The sequence below is a fragment of the Narcine bancroftii genome, chromosome 5 (assembly GCF_036971445.1).
Source record: "Narcine bancroftii isolate sNarBan1 chromosome 5, sNarBan1.hap1, whole genome shotgun sequence".
NCBI classification, from domain to species: Eukaryota; Metazoa; Chordata; class Chondrichthyes; order Torpediniformes; family Narcinidae; genus Narcine; species Narcine bancroftii.
Window position 1 is genome coordinate 231,865,589 of NC_091473.1, and position 22,230 is coordinate 231,887,818.

At 40.8% G+C, this 22,230-nt stretch overlaps 1 protein-coding gene across 7 annotated transcripts in view; it reads right to left on the reverse strand.

Annotated features, from left to right (window-relative positions):
• LOC138765026 (neuron navigator 1-like) overlaps window positions 1-22,230 on the reverse strand; it is a 674,255-nt gene that overhangs the window by 15,468 nt on the left and 636,557 nt on the right. For all 7 annotated transcript variants that reach the window (XM_069941668.1, XM_069941670.1, XM_069941669.1 and 4 more), the window contains 5 exons: window positions 20,426-20,521; window positions 14,355-14,523; window positions 12,190-12,425; window positions 7,973-8,127; window positions 2,150-2,221 (listed from right to left, as the gene is read on the reverse strand). In XM_069941668.1, the coding sequence (XP_069797769.1) occupies window positions 2,150-2,221; window positions 7,973-8,127; window positions 12,190-12,425; window positions 14,355-14,523; window positions 20,426-20,521 (728 nt within the window). The remainder of the gene's footprint in view (window positions 1-2,149; window positions 2,222-7,972; window positions 8,128-12,189; window positions 12,426-14,354; window positions 14,524-20,425; window positions 20,522-22,230) is intronic.

The following is a 22,230-nucleotide window of genomic DNA, read 5'->3' on the forward strand; positions in this document are numbered from 1 at the left end:
GGCGTGTCTGCGTCTTAGGTTATTAAAGCCTATGATCACTTGTTTCAAGTCTGCTTGTGGTTATTGATCGTGCCTGTAAATACCAAAGAGGCTATCAAAATACACCAACGTTAAAGGGAAATTTCAGCAACTTCTGGCGTTGACGCAATATGTTGCTCTCAGTTCATAAGCTGCTCTTCACAGGATGGTGACCAGAGCAGCGGATCAGTGAGGAGCTCAGATGCTGAGGGACCCACACAGGCTGCAGGCCTTTAATGACTTGTGGTCGGGGAAACGGCATAGGCTCTGGGCTGCTGGACACGGGCTTGTGGAAACCAGGAATTGGAGCTTGGATTCGAGAGGGTGCTGAGGGTAAGAAGGGCTCCCTAAGGGCCTCGGGCACTGAAGGCTTCCTGATCTTGTCAGAGGTTTGGATCTGGAGCTCGGGTTGCCGATGAATCGAACAGGAGTACATGCGGCTGCAGAGGCTGCGGGAGGGCTAGAGGCTGCGGGAGGGCTGGAGGCGAATCCACAGACATTCAGTGCCTCTGAAGGGACTCCCTTTTGATTCTCTTTCTTTCATATTGTATAGGGTGCTGGGCAATACTAATGGTGACTTGCAGCAGGCAAATGTTAAAGTACAGTATGCCATGTATGTTTCATTTTTAATAAATTATTATGTGACGAAAGAATAACCTTGAACCTTGAATACAGGATGCACTTCTGATGTCTATGACAATGGAGGCTTTTCAAAAATTAATTGAATGATCCAAAAGCCTGGGCTCCCTATACACTCGCACTGAATGTAGAAAAAGCTGACTACATAAACTCCCTGTTATCTAGAATTCAAGCAACCAGCAGCCTCAAGTAACTAGCAAAAAAAAATAAAATACAGAAAGTAAATGGGTAAAAAATATGGAAGTTTAAAATTGCAGCGCTCCATTTATGCAACAGGCAGTCTCAAGCAACCGGAAAACTACCATTCCCCTTAGATGCCAGAAACCAGGGGGTTTTACTGTACATAGATCCCACTGCGCTGGGTAGGTCACGTCTCCAGAATGGAGGACCTTTGCCTTCCCAAGATCGTGTTATATGGCGAGCTCTCCACTGGCCACCGTGACAGAGGTGCACCAAAGAAGAGGTACAAGGACTGCCTAAAGAAATCTCTTGGTGCCTGCCACATTGACCACCGCCAGTGGGCTGATAACGCCTCAAACCGTGCATCTTGGCGCCTCACAGTTTGGCGGGCAGCAACCTCCTTTGAAGAAGACCGCAGAGCCCACCTCACTGACAAAAGGCAAAGGAGGAAAAACCCAACACCCAACCCCAACCAACCAATTTTCCCCTGCAACCGCTGCAACCGTGTCTGCCTGTCCCGCATCGGACTTGTCAGTCACAAACGAGCCTGCAGCTGACGTGGACATTACCCCTCCATAAATCTTCGTCTGCAAAGCCAAGCCAAAGAAAGAAGTGTATTCACAGTGCTTGTGTTTTTTTTTGTAAGTGTTAACTTAGGCTGAATGAGAAAAAAAAAAATTGATAAACATGGAGTCTCATTTTATCAGGCAAATTAATGTTGAAGATTTCAATACATTTTCTTTTCTGACTCTCCCTGAATTCCATCTGCATCCGATTTATTTTGTTTCCTGTGTATTCCTTTTAAATGTACTTTGTAGTTTTGTCCTTTTGTTTCCCCCTTTCTGCTTTGCCATCTGTACATTTCTGTAAGCACTATTCAGTCTGATTCTTTGGCTTGGCTTCGCGGACGAAGATTTATGGAGGGGTATGTCCACGTCTGCTGCAGGCTTGTTGGTGACTGACAAGTCCGATGCGGGACAGGCAGGCATGGTTGCAGCGGTTGTAAGGGAAAATTGGTTATTAATTAAACACCTAACAGCTGTGTATGCATTCGAAAAGTTGATGTTAAAGGACATTACATTGAAACATTTATGTGTCTTGGAGATATCTCTGCAGTTAGGTTTGCGGTTTTTCTACATGGTGTGAATGGCAAATGCTGCCCCTTTCCTGCAAAGAGGAAAATTGGACCGTATTGTTTATTTCACCGAAAATAAGAACCCTGCATCTATTATAAAAAATAAATCAACTTCATATGTACCTATGGCATATTTACCCTATATTTCATTTCTAAATGTATCAAATTATACTTTACCTGAAACTGAGGTGTAGACCGTGGTTTGGTGTTGTTTTGATAGGCTGGTTGGTGGTTCCAATTACGTATGGGCTACATTGCAAGAAAGATTTTTTTAAAATGTTAAAGCCTAAGATAGCATCAGGACAATATCAAAGCTTCCATAACAATTGGTAATGAAAGAAGAGAACTGAAGATGCCGAAATCTTAAGTATATAAAGAATTGCTGGACTCAACAGGGTAGCCAGCACCCATGAGTAGAAGTGGTCAGTCAACATTTTGGTTCTGAGCCCTTTATCGACTCATTTGTTATATCAACTGGTTTTTACTTTCAGAACTGTGATTAACTTTTACAATGAATTTTCTTCATTTGCACATGATTTCTTTTTCAAATGATAATTAAACAATTCCACAGATCAAGTCAGAAATGCAAATACTCTATGAAATTACTTCATGAGATACTTGATGTCAATTATTTAATGGTTAGCTACAAAATGCCTTGCACAACCCACGAGTGCCATAATTGGAATAAAATCTTTTTTAGTGCAAGTACAGGTTTGCAATCAATTGCTTTGAAATGTGCTGAACAATGGAATCTCACCCACTGCTGGTGCACATCTGCAAAGTTTCCTGTCGGATGTGGAGGGATTTGAATTGTCACTACAGCTTTTTAAAAATCTGGTTAAAATTTAATGGAGTTCAAGCGCAGGACACTTTGGTATTAGGTTAAATGTAGGCTACTGAAGTGACTGGCATCCACGTTTGGGGAAAAAAGAATTAGATTTGTTTAATAATTTCAAGCCATTTTTCAAAGGATATATTTACTCAGCAAAGATTCACTAGAGTGGTTCTAGGGCTAGTGAGTTTGCCATATGAGGAAACATTTTGTAGACCAGGCTTATATTCCCAAGAATTATAAAAGCAAAACTCACAAAATGTTATAGGATTTGATATGCTGGATGCACAGAGTACATTTCCCCTGGACCAGGAGTCCGGAGGTATGGGTCAGAAAAAAAAAGATAGGGCTTTTACAATTGAGATGAGCAGAAAAGCATTCAGAAGGTGACAAAACTTTCTTTGTTTCTGCTCCAGAGCACTGTAGAACCTCAATTAACCATTCCAGCATGTTAAGGGAATTAAGGGATACTTAGAACATAGAATGACACAGGTACAGACACTTCATCCTATGTCTGTGTTGAACTTGATGCTCAACTAAAATTCTGCTGCTCACACCTGACACACATTCCTCTGCTCCCTGCATTTTATGTCTAAAAGCCACTTAAATGCTACTATTTTATCTGCTTCCATCACTAATCCTGGAAGCCCATTCCAGACATCTATCGCTACCTTTGCAAAATTATTTTGCCTCACACATTTAAACAACCCACCCCCACCTTAAATGCACGTCTACCAGTATGTGACATATTTACCCTGAGGAAAAGATTCTGAATTTTTACCCTATTAATGCCCCTCATAAGGCACTTTCAGGTGGCCAATTGGCCCGCATGTAAAGCCGCATATTTTGGCAAAATGCGGCTGTGGGAAGGCCACGTGAATGTGCAGGAGGTGCCTGCAAGGCGAGTTTGGTAACCCTCCTCCGAGAGGGATAATCCCTGCAGCACAGTGGCCTCCCCAGCCATCGGAATGCAGCCGCCTGAAGCTCCTCTCCCATTCCCCACGCTGTGGGGCGGCCAGCGCCGGCTGTAATCGCGGGAACATCCTCACACTGATCCCGCTGCCCCGCTCTCTCCCCACTCACGAAATCAGTCCCCACACTGTCGGGCAGCTGGCGTGGGCTGTCCCCACACTGTCGTGACTGATTTCGGGAGTGGGGAGAAGGGGGACGGAGCGGCCTGTGGGGGAGAAGGGAGCTGGCCAAAACAATGCCAGTACCCGACTCAAGTGCCTCCTTCTCCCTCGCCGGCCGCTCCTGCCCCCTTCTCCACCTCCGGTGCTCCAGCCTCCTTCTCCCCTGCCGGTGCTCCAGCCTCCTCCCCCGCCGGCCACTCCAGCCTCCTTCCCCGCCGGCCACTCAAGCTCCTGTACTCACCTGCCGGCCGCTCCAGCCTCCTCTCCTGCTGGCCAATCCAGCCCCCATACTCACCCACTGGCCGCTCCAGCCTCCTTCTCCCCTGCCGGCCGCTCCAGCCTCCTCTCCCATTGGCCACTCCAGCCCCCATACTCACCCGCCAGCCGCTCCAGCCTCCTTCTCCCCCACCGGTGCTCCAGTCTCCTCCCCTGCCGGCCACTCAAGCTCCTGTACTCACCTGCCAGCCGCTCCAGCCTCCTCTCCCTCTGGCCAATCCAGCCCCCATACTCACCCGCCAGCCGCTCCAGCCTCCTTCTCCCCCGCCGGCCGCTCCAGCCTCCTCAGGTCACCCCTCAGCCTCCAACATTCCAACAAAAAGACGTGTTCATCTCCTTATAGCTATTCCCTCTAACCTATGGTATATAGCTTCTGTATCATTCCAAAAGCCTTCACCATATTCCAAATGTATCCAAACCAAAGTTTCATATAGTTGCATCGTGATCTCCTTACTTTTATTGTATACTCATTGCCCCACCCAATGAAAATAAGCATATCATTTGCATTCTTTACCACTCCATCCACTTGTGTGGCCACTTTCAAGGATCCATGGGCCTGAACCCCCAGAACCCTCTGCACATCAATGCTTTTAAGAATCATGTCACTTATTGTAAACTTTCCACTGACATTTAACCTCCCAAAGTGCATCATCTCAAACTTATCGTCATGAAACTCTATCTGTTATTTCTGTAACTGATTTATATCCTTTTTTCTTCTCTGATAGCCCTTTACTCTATCCACAACTTGACCAAAATTGTGTCATTCCTATATTTACTAATCCCAACCCACTTACTTTTTCATCCAAGTCATTTATATAAATGAGAAAACACAGAGATCTCAACACTGGTTGTTGCAGAGCACCATTGGTCATGGGCCTTGAGCCAGGATCACACCCTTCCACCGCTCCCCTCTGTTTTCTATAGACCAGCCAATTCTGAATCCAAGATACCATTTCATCATGGATTCTGTGCATAGCCTAACATGAAGGACTGTGTCAAATGCCTTACTAAAGCCCACATGGACAACATCCATTATGATCCTCTTGTTAACCATCTCTGCCACCTCCTCGAAACACTTGATCACTTTTGTAAAGCATGATCTACCCCACACAAAGCCATGCTGACTGCCTTTAATCTATGATTTACCAAATGTGTTTGAATGGCATCCCTATGCTCGTCAATAGATTCCCTACTAATGATGTGTGGCTCAATGGACTATAATTTTCTGGATTATCTTTCTTGTTCCCAAATCCTGAACCTCAGCTACAACTGAAAGGTGTAGATTTTCCATAGCATCACCAATTTCTGCTGGCAGTGGTTGAAACATTTTGAAAGTTATGATGTAATTTTCAATGTAATGCAACTGATGGAGGATGAACATGAGCTCCAACAAGGTAAAATGTAGCCATGCCAGCTTCTTAATGACCACTAATCAAAATGGAATTAATTGCTATAACAAAAAGCTGTACATTACTTGTCTTTCAAAATATACAAGCTCACATACGCATTTCCTCAGCTCTTTTAAATGTATTCCACAATGTGAAGATTAATTGTTGAAAAATATCAAGGCCAGAGCAATGAACAACTAAACCAATGGTTCTCAACCTTTTTCTTTCCACTCACATACCACTTTAAGTAATCCCTATGCCATCAGTGTTCTGTGAGTAGTAAGGGATTGCTTAAGGTGGTATGGAGGTAGGAAGGGAAGGTTGAGAATCACTGCTCTAGACCCAATTGTTACTGAAACATTTTGCTTGAGAAAAATTGTCAATGGCCCAGTTCACTGTGCACATAACGAGTCAATTAAGAACAAGTAAAACAGTGGTTTTCAAACTTTTTCTTTCTACCCACACGCCACCTTAAGTAATCCCTTACTAATCACAGAGCACCTTTGGCTTAGGGAATACTTAAAGTGGTATGTGAGTGGAAAGAAAAAGGTTGAGAACCAATGGACTAAACCATTTTCAGTTGGTATACATGTCACATTAGTCATTCATTGCAAGAATAAATCCTATTTGGCATCAGTGCACGAGGAGAAAATGATCATATAATTCTTAATTGCTGTATATTCAATAGTCCTCAATTTTTAATTGAAGCAGAAACAACATGCAATTAATTAGAAACAGATTTTATAAAGAATATTTTTTTCCTCTCTAATTTTCTACCCCCCATCTTCCCCTTCTTAGTGGCCTCTCCTTTTACTTGCCTCTCCACCTCTCACACCTTCTGTCCAATACCTCCCATGGTCTTTTCCCCCTTTATACAGTATATACAATATCATCCTCTTTTCACTTTGGTCTCAATAAAGGGACCAGACCCCATATTCACTGACCATTTCTATCATGGATTCTCTCTGCCCCTCTGAGTACCTCCAGAAATTATTTGATTGCTCAAGATTCTCACATCTGTAATTTTCATGTTTTTGCATGAAGAATCTGTGAGGTTGCATGAAAATGCCAATGAAATAATTGCAAAGGCTGATTCAGAATTTAAAAAAAAATTGACACATATAATTCCATTGGCAGAATAACTTCATCCGGCTGCAGTCTGGGCTTGCTTCTTTGAAGACAAAAGAGATTGAAGATGCTGAAATTTGGACCAACAATCGGAACACTGGAAGAACTCGATGGATCAAGCAGCATCTGTGGAGGCAAAAGTCCTTCAGACTTGAACCTTTTGCCTCCACAGATGAGGCTTGTTTCTTTATCTCCTTTTGTTCTGATTTAATTTTAAAAATACGTTTCTCTTCAAATCTCAATCATATATCAAAAAAATCCACATTGCATTGGGATGGGTCATATTTACTTTCATCAAGTTGCACTGGCATAATTGGATAATTTAATAAACTTGAACACTATGATCCAATTAACTGCAACTAATTGAACATTTGAAATGGATTTACAGACAGCATCAAATTCATTTTCTATACAATAATCAACATGAAACACATAGATATGTCTAAATGAGTATTTAGCAGACAACTGACTAAAATATTATTTTCATTTTTCAATTTGAATTATTTTTATTATTTCAAAATATGACATTATGTTGATATTTATTTCCAACCTTTGGTAAAAATCAATTAAGTAATAATTTTTTAAAAATGTCCAGATTAACCACTGCAAGTTGAGACCAAAATAATCCTCAAAGGATTAGTATCACTGCTCCTTCTAAGCAAATGTATTCAGATTCAAGTTTTTAATGCATGTATCAGTCATGCTTCTTTGAAAATGGTTACGGAGAGAAGGCGGGGACGGGGTACTGAACTTTAAGATCAGCCATGATCTCGTTGAATGGCGGAGCAGGCTCGAAGGGTCGAATGACCTACTCCTGCTCCTATCTTCTATGTATCTGTTAACTACTGGAAGTGACATAGTTTTGAAGTTATCTACAGCTTAACTCCTGTACTTGTGCAATTCATTTGAGATGCATCATATACTTTTGTGCACATTATTTAGGGTATCTATCTTTATGGTGTGCTGTCATATAATGTGGGTATTTATGGCCTCAAAAGTGTACTCTATTTTACTCTCAAATTGGAATCTTGCAAGTTTCTTTAGCCGACAGTTTCTCTCAACCTTTACCGTTCTCATAGGTCGGGTTACATTAAAACTCTGCCTTAACTAAGTTTTTGAAGAAGTGCTCCATCATAATTTCTGTGTGGTTTTAGGAGTAAATCATGACCAATAGCACCAGCAGATAATATAATTAACTTTGTAACATCATAAAATTAGTGGTGAAAAAATAAAGTATAATTACCATTTATGATACTTGCATGTCAGGGCTCCATTGACAAGTTCACTAAGAGAACCAGGCTCACTGAGATCATCAAGTATTATTACCAATGGTACATTCCCTGTACTAGTTTCTCTGTCAATTTGATTGGCGAGGTTGGAAAGATACAGCTGTAAATCCTACAATGAAAGTACATTAACACACTCAAGTTAGAATAACATTTTATATTGGCAGGATCATAAAAGAAACTATAAACAAGTGTAGGAGTAATAAAATGTTTCTTAGTTTATAAAACAATGCAAAGCTGTTTCAAATTAATTTGTATATAAACCATAAACCCTGAAGGCTCATGGGACTTGAAACCACTGAATAGGAAAGCAAGCCAACTATGAAGTTGATATAAAATCTCTTTGTTTATATTTTAGCTAAGATGGTATTTCACTGAATAATAGTTCGGTATTACACTTTTGTGCAATAATATTCAAATGAAGCAATTTAAAAATAACTCCTTTCCAATTCATTGCATGGTAGGTTCCTTTTTCCTAAAAATAATGTCTGCACTGGTCTTTGAGTTCCACACTTATTTCTTGCAGCCATTTATTTAATGCTTCCCCACACAGATGCAACACCTTATTGATTGATATCTGGACAGCACAGTTAGCGTAGTGGTTAGCGGAACACTTTTACAGAGCCAGCGATCATGAGTTCAAATCCCACGCTGTCTGTAAGGAGTTTGTACATTCTCCCCATGCCTGCGAGGGTTTTCCCTGGAGCCTCCAGTTCCCTGCCACTGTTCAAAACGCACGGGGTGGGGTTAGGTTGTAGGTTAATTGGGTGGCATGGGCTCTTGGGCCAATAGGGCCTGTTACCGTGCTGTATGTCTAAAAGAATTCCAAGTGTACACCTGTTCCCCTCTATCGACTGCACTCATTATATCGTCTAAGAACTCCTTCCTATTTGTCAAACATGATTTTCTCTTCCTGAATCCATGCTGTGTCTGCCTTGGCTGATGGAACAATCTACCTAGATATCTTGCAACTTTTACCTTAATGATAAATGCAGACATTTTCCTGACTCCAGAAGTTAAGTTACATGGTCTAAATGCCTCCTGCCTCCATCCTTTTTTTAAATTGATGTGATATTTGCCAGGATCTGTCCAGAGGGCCAGAGAATTTTGTAAATTACCAGAATTATATATGTCATAACTTTCATCATTTTTTTCAGTATCTAGAAACATATTCCATCCGATCCAGAGGGCTTACAGTATCTATCTACCTTTGTACTCACTAGTTTGCCTTTTTTTTAGTGATAGCGACTGTATTGAGGTCCTCACCTCACTTTACATCCTTAATATCACTCTTTGATATATTAGGTGTGTTGTCCAATGTGAAGACAGAGACAAAATAGTCATTTAAAATGTCGGCCATTTCTGCGTTATCACATTCATAAATTACCCAATACATAAAGCTCTATGTATAATATATATATACACACACAGAACTCAAAACGGTCAACCAGTTTACCTACCTTGGCTGCACCATTTCATCTGATGCAAGGATCGACAAAGAGATAGACAACAGACTCGCCAAGGATAATAGTGCCTTTGGAAGACTACGTAAAAGAGTCTGGAAAAACAATCACCTGAAGAAACACACAAAGATCAGGGTGTACAGAGCCGTTGTCATACCCATGCTCCTGTTCGGCTCCGAATCATGGGTCCTCTACCGGCATCACCTACGGCTCCTAGAACACTTCCATCAGCGCTGTCTCCGCTCCATCCTCAACATTCATTGGAATGACTTCATCACCAACATCGAAGTACTCGAGCTGGCAGAGTCCGCAAGCATCGAATCCACGCTGCTGAACACCCAACTGCACTGGGTGGGTCACGTCTCCAGAATGGAGGACCATCGCCTTCCCAAGATCATGTTATAAGGCGAGCTCTCCACTGGCCACCGAGACAGAGGTGCAGCAAAGAAGAGGTACAAGGACTGCTTAAAGAAATCTCTTGGTGCCTGCCACATTGACCACCGTCAGTGGGCTGATATCGCCTCCAACCATGCATCTTGGCGCCTCACTGTTCGGCGGGCTGCAAACTCCTTTGAAGAAGACCGCAGCGCCCACCTCACTGACAAAAGACAAAGGAGGAAAAACCCAACACCCAACCCCACCAACCAATTTTCCCTTGCAACTGCTGCAACCGTGCCTGCCTGTCCCGCATCGGACTTGTCATTCACCAACGAGCCTTCAGCAGACGTGGACATACCCCACCATAAATCTTCATCCGCGAAGCCAAGCCAAAGATATATATATAGCAGTTCCTTTCGATATTTTCAGAGTTAATCTTGTGTGGAATGAGGTCTGAATGACTCTTTATCTAACTCCACTTTAAGAGGAGGAAGCTAAAATCTCTTGTACAAAATTTCTTGTATGTCTTTTATTGAACAATTAAGATAAAAAGAGTTAATTTTGAATAGTTAATCAACTAGTTAATCATTTCTATTACCAAAGTACGTTCTGTTCAACTTAGAGTCATTTTCATCCACGTATGTGGTTTAATTTGCTTTTGGAAAAATATTATTAGAAAAACCATAATATTGAAAAGATGGCAGCTGGCCCTTAGGACTGAAAATAATAATTATTCTTTAAAGGGCTAAGAATTCAAAATGCACCTATAATACCGAATAAATCAGTCACTTCCATAAATAAGTAAACTTATTCTCTTGAAGCCAGCTTGGTCATGAACTTGTTGATGTGGGTTACTGCCTAATTGTGAGCTTTACTTGGGAGGGTAACTGCTGGAGTAGTTAGCACCAAAATTAATTTAGACTCGTTACCCTGTTCTTAAAGCCCCAGTGATATGTTAGGTATGATGATTCTCTGTTGCTCTTCTCTTTGCCCTTGGAAATAGATGGAGATAGGGTAGTGTAAAAAAAAGTAGAAACACAATGTTGGAGAAACTCAGCTGGTCAGTTTATGTAGAAAAGATGAAGAAACATACCTAAAATTTGGGCTTGATCCCTTCAACAAAGTATGAACAGGGTTGGCGTCATGGGGGATGGCATTCGTGGGACATTTCCCCCCAGATGAGTTAGTGTGCACCCCCACCTACCTGGTCCGACACTGCCACCACCCCCCCCCCCCCTAGTCTGATGCCCCCCACAGTTACCCTCATGGCCTTTGATTAGATTTGTTCTGATGCTGAACCTGGGTATGAACAAAATGTCGGCAGGTGCCCAAACAAAATAGTGGGGGGGGGGGGGGGGGGGAGGATAAAGAGGGAAGGCACACCAGCAAACAGGGGAAGGGGGATGGTTCTGAGAATGGAAGGGAAGGGGGTGGAGAGCTGGAGGAAAGAAGACTGAGGGATGGGGAAGAAGGAGAATGGGGAGTAGGCTAGCAGAAACCAGAGAAGTCGATGTTAATACCCTCAGGTTGGAGAGAGCAAACTTGGGTGCTGCTCCTCCTATTTACGGGTTGTCTGGGTTTGACAGTACATGAGGCCATGGACCAGTTCCTGGGTTAGAGATTCTGGGCTTGGGCCATCTGGATATGTGAGATCAAATCCTGTCATGGACTCATGGGCGCCTGCTCACATTTTGTCCATAAACTGTTTGACCTGCTGAGTTTCAATCATGGTGTCTACAGACTTTCGTGATTTACTCTCGAGGTTGGGTGTCATCTCCCTGAGCACTGAAAGGAAAACAGTCCTTCCAGCCAAATTGTTATTTGTTCTAAACTTCTGGATTTGGGCCCCAGCAATGGGCCAATACTTAATTGATGTCTATGATAAACTGGAAACCATCCTGGCTATATTGATAATGTCCAGGGCTCATGCCTGTTACATTTAAAACTGATGGACATCTGGTAATCATTATTCAGTGAACAGCAAGTCCTGGTCCATAATTTTGGCAAAGCAGCATTTTGGACTTCCACAGTCTTGTCACTGGCAAACATTGCATTAAACATTGTCAATGGGCATCAGACTTTGGAAAATACAACTAAGTCACATTATCTTACATAATAAAGCCAAGATCTAATAAAATGGAAACAGATGCTTCCTGTTTGAAATTAAATGGTCCTCTGTCTCCAATGTAGACTGAACCCAAAGAAAAATAAGTATATTTTGTAAATCCTAGTTTAAAATTTCAAGCTGCTTGAAATTTCGAGTAATGTATGAAATAAACACAATGAAAAGGAAATGTAATAATAAGTGTGGAAAAATACCTTCCAAAAATTACCTTGCATGAATGTGTATCCATGTTAAATGTTGCAATGATTTCATCTGTGACCTCTCGGCCTGACCTCTGAACCAAATATTCGGCCAAACGAATGGACAGGTAGGACTTGCCAGTCCCACTGGGACCTGATAAGATGAGCCTTCGATGTTTGAGCAGTAGGCTGAGGTAATGCTGCATCATTGGTTTGGGAATCAGTGTTTCAAAAACCAGGCTGTCGACACTTTTCTCTTTTAATCCTGAAAGGAAATCAATTGATTAATTCACTAATTAGAATAGTCATTACTTGTACTAACAGTCAATGCACAAGGAAAATGTATCCACATAACTTCAGGGAAGTGAAATTGTAAATCAGGCTACATTTGGAGTACCAGATCCGACATACCTGTGAACCTCCAGGTAATAAGCTTCTTACGGAGTCTTTTAATAAAAAATATTTTTATTGAGTTTAACAAAAACCCTTTACACAAGGTATACTAAATGATGACATTAAATAAAATCATATCACGTATCGATTGTAAATTAGAAACAGAACCATAATTATTACATAACTTATTTAATTCAGGACATCAAATTCAACAATAATTAAACAATTAAATCTTAACTCGTATTTATGTCCAAAAATAACATTGAATACAAAAATTATACAAATAATACATGTAAAATTCCGTTATTGAAGATATTTTATACTTCTCTGATGTGATCACATTGTTCTGAGATATGATCAGTAATCTGTGGTTTAAACCCTCCCCCCTTTACTTGTTAACATTAATAAAAAAAAGGAACAAAATTCCCTACTAATCTACCCCCTCCTTTTAAAAAAGGCTATCTGTATATATTGTAAATATTTTCAAATCATATTCTTATGGGATTCTTAGCGATATTTTCCAGTGAAATTACCTGTCCAACTTTCCTGATGAACACGACATATCTCTTACAGTTTTGAACACTGTGCGGTCATCAGTGAATATACTTGCTTCTTGCATTATGAAGGAGGGAAGGTCATTAACAAAAGTGATAGGACAAGATACTGCACAAAGGAATTCCTATATGAATGACATAATCGGCCTCCAACAACCTTGCCAAAGATGAAATGTTTTTCCTTTGATTTCTATGGATTTCATTTTTGCTACGGTTCTTTATTGGATCTTCATGGAAATATTGTCAAGATTAATAAGTCCCACTTTTCAACACTCTGGTCCACGTCCAGACTGATCCAGGCAAAATCTCAGACTGGTGGTTAAAGGGTACTTGACAAGAATACTTTTCATGACTTTCCTGTTGTTTGACAGTACTTACACCTTTTGCCTTCACAGTTGGCTCCTTAACCCGAGTTCTTCACGCATTCTGTTATTTTGTTCTCAATTCCAGCATAATTTGTCCTCAGACATTTTCTATTTTTGTTCTCATTTATTCAGTTTTTTCATTCATTAAAAATGAACTCAAATTAAATATCCCCAATGATATATGTTTATGTGGTCAGGAGTTCATTCACTTGATCTCCAATAATAGGTGCTTAATAAATAGCATCTTTTATTTTCCTTAAAATACAGCCTTTATTATAACACGGTACTTCACAGCAAGAACCAGAAACAGGGCATCAACGATCACTTTTTCATGAACTATCCCTTCGTTTCCTCCTTGTACTACCTGAACAATCCAAGTCTACAAAGATCGGGCTAATCGAATGAAACAGAACACCTTTTTTTGAAACACTACTGTTACTGTGTCAATTCATCTACTTCTCATTTGATATTCATTCTCTTTTTTTTTCTCCCTGGTGCATTATGTTAATTTAAGTTATATTAGTTATTTGTTAGTGTTTTACATACCTATGTAGCTGCAACAAAAAGCACATTTTAATTGCACCTTTTCTTAGTACAGTAAAACCCCTGGTATCTGGCACCTAAGGGTATTGGTAGATGCCGAGTAAGTGAATTTTTCCGTTCCTTGAAATTGTATGTTGCGTGATTGGTGAACTAACAATGAGACATGCCAATTTTAAAATTCCTATTTTTTTCCCTATTTATTTTCCTTGAGGTTGCTGGTTGCTTGAATTCTGGATAACATGGGTTTTTCTGTACTTACGTTTATGACAATAAATTTTTTCATCGTAAACATCAAAACATTAATGGTAGTGATTTCTTCTAATTTTTTTTTTCACTAACCTTTCAAAGTTATAGAGAAGTTGGTGGCTTCTTTCCCCAAATATCTGTAGGGCAGCAAATCTGGTGGATCGGTTCCAAGCACTCGCTTTACATGATCAACACTATAGCTGTAAATAGCATCTGTACTCAACCCAAGACAAGAAACAGGGTCCACTTTGGTAATGTAGTCCTAAGAGAGAGACGTAAACATGCAATGTGATGACAGATTTGACAGAACATCTTGTTTAATTAACCTAACATTCTATGGACATCTGTTAATGGTAATTATTTAAAATGAGAACCATTAATCTGTGCCAGTTTCGTTCTACAAAATAAAATTATTGCATTCTTTCTTTAGTTTCTGCATTTTCCACTGTTGGATTTCTTCAATTTGCGTGCAGTATGATCAAGTACTTCAGGAGAAGGAAGAGGAACAGAAAAATTGGAGAGTATGTGTGGGAATGAGGAATGATGAACTTGTTGAAGATTTTGGATCATTGGTTTTTCTAATAAAACAGAGAAAATAAGAAAACTATATTTAAAAAGTACCAATGAAACCTCAGTGGGCATGCAGGCAAAGTGCTTCAGTGATTTTTTAAAAAATTAAAAATAAAATTAGACAGACAGCATAGTATCAGGGCCTTTCGGCTCATGAGCCCATGCTCCTCAACTACCTCCAATTGACCTACAACGTCCTATACGTTTTGGAGGGTGGAAGGGAACTGGAGCACCCAGAGGAAACCCACAGAGAAATGGGAAGAACGTGAAATCTTAAAAACAGCGTGGAAGTTGTACACCATCCTGGTTGCTGGCGTTGTAACAACATTGCGCTAACAGCTATGCTAACGGTTCCATCCTAAATGATACTGAGACCTTTGGTTGGGGCCAATAGAATAGCAGTACAGATGACAACATGAACAGAATAGCCTCCTGCTAAACAGGAGAGCACACAGACACTGGAGATACTCAGCAGGTCACATAGCATCTATAGGAAGTAAAGAATAATTAATGTTTTGGGCCTGAACCCTTTGTCAAGGTATGAGCAAAAAGCAGGCAAGTGTCTGAATTAAAATATGGGTGAGGTGGTGAGCAGAGAAGAAGGAGGAAGGAGCAGGGGGAGGAGTACAGATTGACAGGTAAGAGGGTAGAACACATTAAAGCTGAGTGATGGTGGGAAGGGGCACCTCTCTGAATGGAGGGAAGAGAAGGGGTGGGAACCTGGCTGGAAGGAGACAATGGGAGAAGGAAGGAGAGAGTGAGTGAGAGAGAGAGAGACATGAGACTGGGATAATGGGAACCAGAGAAGTTGATGCACATACCATCTGGAGAGTGGCCAGATGGAGCAATAGCTGTTGTTCTTCCAATTTGCAGGTAGCCTCAGTTTGGCAGTGCATGAGACCAGGAATAGCCATGTCAGTGTGAAAATGGTGTGTGGAATTACAATGGCTGGCTACTGTTATTGCAGCAGACAGAGCGAAGGTGCTCAACAAAATGGTGTCCTAGTCTGCATTCAGTCTCTCCAATCTAGAGGAGGCCACAATAGCTGGAAAGAGAATCTAACAGCTGCTGATTCTCAGGTGACGTGTGGCTTCACTTGGAAGGACTACTTGAGCCTTCCAAGTGAAAGCCTGGTGGCATTCAGGGCCTCAAACAATCTTTCAAAGTGAAGCAACTCTTCACCTGAGAATCTGCAAGGATCGTCTATTCCATACAGTGCTCCCATTGTGGCCTCCTCTATATTAGAGACCAGACATAGATGGGGAGATTGTTTCATTGAGCAGCTTTGCTCTGTCTGCTGCAATAACAGGATCTCCCAGTGGCTTGCCGTTGTAGTTCCACACACCATTCCCACAATCACATGTCTATCCACCGCCTCAGGTGCTGCAAAGCCAAGGCTACCCACAAATTAGAGGAACAACACCTAAGGTTCTGTTTGGGCACTCTCAAACCAGCACTCCTCCCCTGAGTCTCTCTCTTCCTTTCTGTCACCTCCTTCCTTTCCCTCTCCATTCAGAGAGGTAACCCCTCCCCATCACCTCAGCGTTGTCATCTCCCACCTACGACCTCTTACCTGTTTGCCTGTGCTCTTCTGCTTACCTCTTCCTCCCTCCTCTCCTCTCTCTTCACCCCCTTCCCCACATTTTTCACTCAGGCGTCTGCATGCTATTTGCTCATATCGTGACAAAGGGCTCAGGCCCAAAATCCTCAAGCTGAAGTTCAAGTCCAAATTTATCGTCAGAGTACATATATGACACCATATACCACAATGAGATTTTTTTTCATGAAGACCAGGCAGAATTTCCACTGATTGCTAGTGCAAATTATACTCAAGAGAAAAAGATGCACAAACAAAAGAGAGAAATATAAACAAACTGACTGCAAATACATAAATTTTTTTTTAAGCAATATATATAATGTGCAAAGTCCTAAAGGGAATCTCTGATTGAATCTGTTGTTTAGAAGTTTGATGGTGGAGGGGTTGCAACTGTTCCTGAACCTGGAGGTACAAGGCTTGTGGCTCCTATATCTCTTTCCTGGTGGGAACAGCGCGAACAGAGAATGTCCTGTGTGGTGCGGATCCTTGACGATGACTGCTGCTTGTTGACAGCACCATTTGACGTAGATTTTCTTGATAGTGGGAAGAATTTTGCCTGTGATGTATTGGACTATGTCCACTCCATTTTGCAGGGCTTTCCACTCATACCAGGCTGTGATGCAGCCAGTCAACACGTGTTCCCCTACTCATCTGTCAAATCTGCCAAGGTTTCCAATGACACACCGAGCCTCTACAAACTCCTGGGCAAGTAGAGGCACAGACACAGTTTTTCACGATGACATGAGTATGTGGGGTCCAGGAAAGGTCCTCCAGAATAATGATTCCCAGGAATATAATTCTGCTCATCCTCTCCATCTCTGGTCCTCCAAAGATCACTGATCGTACACCTCTGGTTTTCCCTTCCTAATGTCTACAATAAGCTCAACTGGTTTTAGTGACATTAAGTGTAAGGTTGTTGTTACTACAGCATTCAGAGAAGTTTTCAATCTCCCTTCTCTTTGCTGACATTTTGCCCCTTTTTACAGCCCACTATTGTGACATTGCCAGCAAATTTGTAGATGGTGTTGTTGTAGTACCAAGCCCCGCTGTCATAGGTATAAAGCTAGTAGAGCATTAAGTTTGCAGCCCTATGGTGCTGCGGTACAGATGGAGTTGGTGGAGCAAATATTCTCGCCAAGCGGAACTGACTGGGGTCTGGAAGTGTGGAAATCCAGGATCCAATTACACATTGGGGCTACCTTTACTCCCTCCCTACAGATGCTGAGAAACCTGCTGAATTTCTCGAGCACTTTTATATTTTGCAAATAGCCTCCAGTAGTGTAATATTTCTCTGATTCCAGCTTTACTTACATGAAGAGAATAAAGAAGGTAAGATTGTTTTACTTCAATTATATATGGTTACAAGGAGATTTAATGGATGTTTGCATAATGACGAATAGTATCAATGGAGGATAAGAGAAGAAACAGAGTGGACTGTAGAAGGGTCAGCAACCTGAGTAAATGTACTGGCAATACAAACCTGGATCATATAAATTTGTGTCTTTTTAATGCAAAATGGGTCATTTGACAGAGAATACACTATTTACAGTAAAATAAAACCATGGTTTCCAGCATCTATGGGGACTGGTAAATGCCAGATAAGTGTATTTTCCAGTTGCTTGAGATTGTGTTTTGCATGATTGACATATTAACGGCGAGGCGTGCCATTTTTAAACTTCCATATTTTTTACCAATTTATTATCTGCAATTTTTTTTTGCTGGTTGCTTGAGGAACCCAGTTGCTTGAAATCTGGATCACAGGGGTTTTTCTTGATATATGGTGCTAGGAACAGGTTCACCAGCAAATTCAAAAGAAAATCAGAAGACGGGAAAATATTTCTCGGAAGAAAGGGTAAGAGCAGACAGGCTGGGAGTAATCTGACAGCCCCACTGAATAATTAGTAGTAGACCAAAATTTGTGTCATAATACATTTTACTGACTTGAATCTTTAGCATCCATGGTATAAGATTGGGCATGAAAGCTACATGACAAAGTAATAAAACAGGATTGTTTTCTCTCTCTCTGTGCTTAAATCAGAAATAAAATACAGAATTAAGCTCTTGAAAATAATTCACACTGTTAGTTGTATGTTGCTAGTTTCTACAATAACTCAATTAGGAAGATGTGTTGACATTTGTTTTTAAATTGTTGTGAAGTTTGACTCAAGAACAAACAACATTCGTAAAAAAAAAGGAGAGACAATGTTCTGAATGTTATTTATTCATTATGAATAGAAAGATGCCTGTTGGATTTATTTCACAGCAGTGCTCAGAACAATCAGATCACAAACTCTACAAACTTATGCAGCTGTATTATAATTTCATGCAAATATAGAGAATCTCACGCATTTTACAAAAGTTGTGAATTGGCTATGCTGCACGCTATAACCTTGGATACTGGACCAAAGAGTGACCATAGGGAAAGATCAAGTCAGTTAACGTGAATAGGCTGATTTGATTTCACCAGTTACAGTGCTTTTTCTCATTAGCTTGTTCTTAACATTTTGACCTGAATTTCTGTGCTTTGAATGAGCCATGTCTCTATTGCTGCTCCTCATTGTGATCCCACAAGGCAGCTCACACTGCAGCTCATGGATTTTATCACCATCACTTGATCAGATATTCATGCTGCCAATTGAATTGCAATGTTGTTGAAATGGCATACCATTACATATTGAAAAAGAAATACAAGCTTGTTTTTAGTAGAATTTCCAAGGGACAAACTGCAAAATAAAAACGCTGCTCAATTACCATCAACTATGGAAGTTCATTCCTGCAAAAGTCAGTAGTAGGCATACGCTGAAGAAAATTAGATATCTCCTGGTAAAATCCGAGGGTGAGAAAATCCAGGATCCAATCATACTGTGAGGTTACCCTTTACTCCCTGACCTGCTGAGTTTCTTTAACACTTTTGTGCATTGCAAAATAGGGTGTAGTGGTTAGTGCAATGCTGTTACAGAGCCAGTGACCTGGGTTCAAATCCGGGCCTGTCTGTAAGGAGTTTGCACGTTCTCTCTCTGCCTGCGTGGGTTTCCTCTAGGCAATCTGGTTTCTTCCCACTGTTCAAAACCTTCCAGGACTGATGGTTAATTGGGTGTATTTGGGCAGCACGGGCTTGTGGGCCAAAAGTGCCTGTTACTGTACTGGATGTCTAAATTTTAAAGAAAATAAATAGCCTCCTGTATTGTCATTTTTATTTATGATTCTAGCTTCAATTATGTGAATAGAATAAAGGAGGTGAGATTCTTTTTCTTGGATTATATATAGAAACAAGGAGATTTTCATAATTATGAAGAGCATCAGTTGAGGATACAGAGTGCACTGTAGAAGGAAGGTAACTGCACTGTAGAAGGGTCTGCAACCTGAGTAAATATACTGGCTAAACAAACCTGACTCATATAAATTTCTTTTTACAAACTGAGTCATTTGACAGGGAATACTATGGTGTTGGGAACATCTTGCAAAATTAGGCTTTTAACGAGTGTTTTTCAGGTTGGAGTCTCCTTCCTTCAATTTCTCCACTACATGAGAGCCAGAACCAAATAGGAAATTGGCATCATCTGGAACTCTGGCCACCTATGTTCTTAGGTCCACCAAATACACTGATCAATTCCAGTCAAAATTAGGATGAAATTCAGTTTTTGAACATCTTCGGTGTCCTATCTAGCTGTCATTGAAATGATTTGAGATAAAAATAAGTGATTTATTTTTGTCGTTAATGAAGAACCAGGAGCCACGTATTTGTTCCACCAAATTACAATACAGTTCTATAGATTTCTGCTAACCCAGGGTTGTACCCCTCCCAGTGCTATCCCTTTTCAAGAACAACTTGTGAGCCATTTTGGCATTTAACCTAATCAATTATGAAAAAGCTATTGTAAGTGGAATGTGTAGAGGGGCTTGATAACCATCTGGGTGGCTTTGGTCTTACGTTGATAAACCCTTCACCGATTATGAATGGTACCCTCAATCATGTACAGCAATAAAGTAAACATACCTTAAATAACTCGCAGATAACTCCATCTAAAGTAGTCCAGTCAGTTGTTCCGTTTATTTTGATGGAGCCAATGAAAAACTCTTGCTGCTTTGTGGTCTGTTTGGAGATAAACAAATCTGCTCAGTTTCATACATGTGTTTTAACAAATGTATTTGTCTTGTGATTGGAATGCAAGCAGGCAAAGGGTCTCCAGCGTTTCAACAAATCAATTTTCTGACAGCTGCAAAAGTATTTCATCGACTATGAAACATTTTTGGAATCAAGGAAAGCAAATGTATTAGAAATGTAGGATTGTTCATTTATCTTGCAGATGAATAGAAATTTCTTTACACAGAGGGCTGTGAATCTGTGTCAGACTGAATCTTTACCCACTGAAGAAACTCAGGGTTCAGAATTTCCGGATACCTGATAAAGCACAGAAAGTTGAGGACTGATGCAAGGTATCAGAGTGGATTAACCTCCAAGGGGAGCAAATCTCAAAATCTTTTTCTCCTGTATTTGAGTATGTTATGGTCAGCTGGGAAAGAAGTTGCAGGAGCCCCAGCAGAGATATTTGTATCAGTTTAAGCATGTGGTGGTCAGATTGGACAGCGACTGATGTTGTACCTCTATTTAAAATGGGTTGTAAGGATAAGCCAGAGAAATGCAGGCTGGTGAGCATAACATCAGTGGTGGGTGTTACTGGAGGGAATTCTGAGAGATAGGATGTATGGAAAGGGAAGGACTGATTAGTGGGTGTCAATGTGGCATTATGCATGGGAAATTATGTCTCACAAATTTAATTTTTATTTGAGGAGGTGAACAAGATTGATGAGACTAGTGCTGCAAACAGTATCTATATGATCTTGAGCAAGACTGCTGACAAGGTACCACATGGTAGGCTGGACACATGGGATCCAGGGTAAGCTGACCAATTTGATACAGAATTGACGTCATAGTAGAAGGTAGAGGGTGGTAGTGGAGGGTTGTTATTCAGATTGGAGATGTGTATTTCGCAAGGATTGGTGCTGGATCCACTGTTGTTTGTCATGTATATTAATGACTTGGATAACAATGCAGTTAGCATGGCCAGTAAATCTACTGATGACACCAAAATTTGTGGAATAAGGACAGAGAAGAAAGTTACCAAGTTTACAACAGGTTCTAATCTTTATGAACTAGGAAAGCCCACCAGGCAATGCTTTGACAGAAATGAACTTGGACAAGTGTGTAATGGGCAGCGAGAACAGGAGTTGTAATATCACATTGTAATGGTACAAGATTACAGTGAGACTGCAGACGGCACTTGGAGTATTTTGCACAGTTCTGGTCACCCAGTTGTAGGAAAGAGATCCTTCATGATATAATTAATATCATTAAGATGCAAATGGTGCAGAAAAAAAAAACATCATGTGTGTTACTGGGATTCATCAGATTGAATTATAAGGAAAGGCTGGGACTTTTCTCTCTGGGACATAGGAGGAGGTTAAGGATCAAAGGGGGCACTTGCAGAATTTATGAAATCGCTTCGATAAGTTAAATGGTCTTTTACTCGGTTAGGAGAAACTAAAATAAGAGGACATTTCTTCACATAGAGGGTGGTGGGTATATGGAATGAGCTGCAAGAGAAACTGGCATTCCGAATCAGTCAGAATCAGAACTTATTGTCATGAACATGACACGAAATTCGTTGCTTTGTGACAGCAATACAGTACGAACATTTCTATAAACCTCATTTCAAAATAAATAAAAGTAGTGCAAGAAAAAGAGAAAGATAAAGAGAGATATGGTCTGTGGTTCATTGTTCATTCAGAAATGTGATAGCA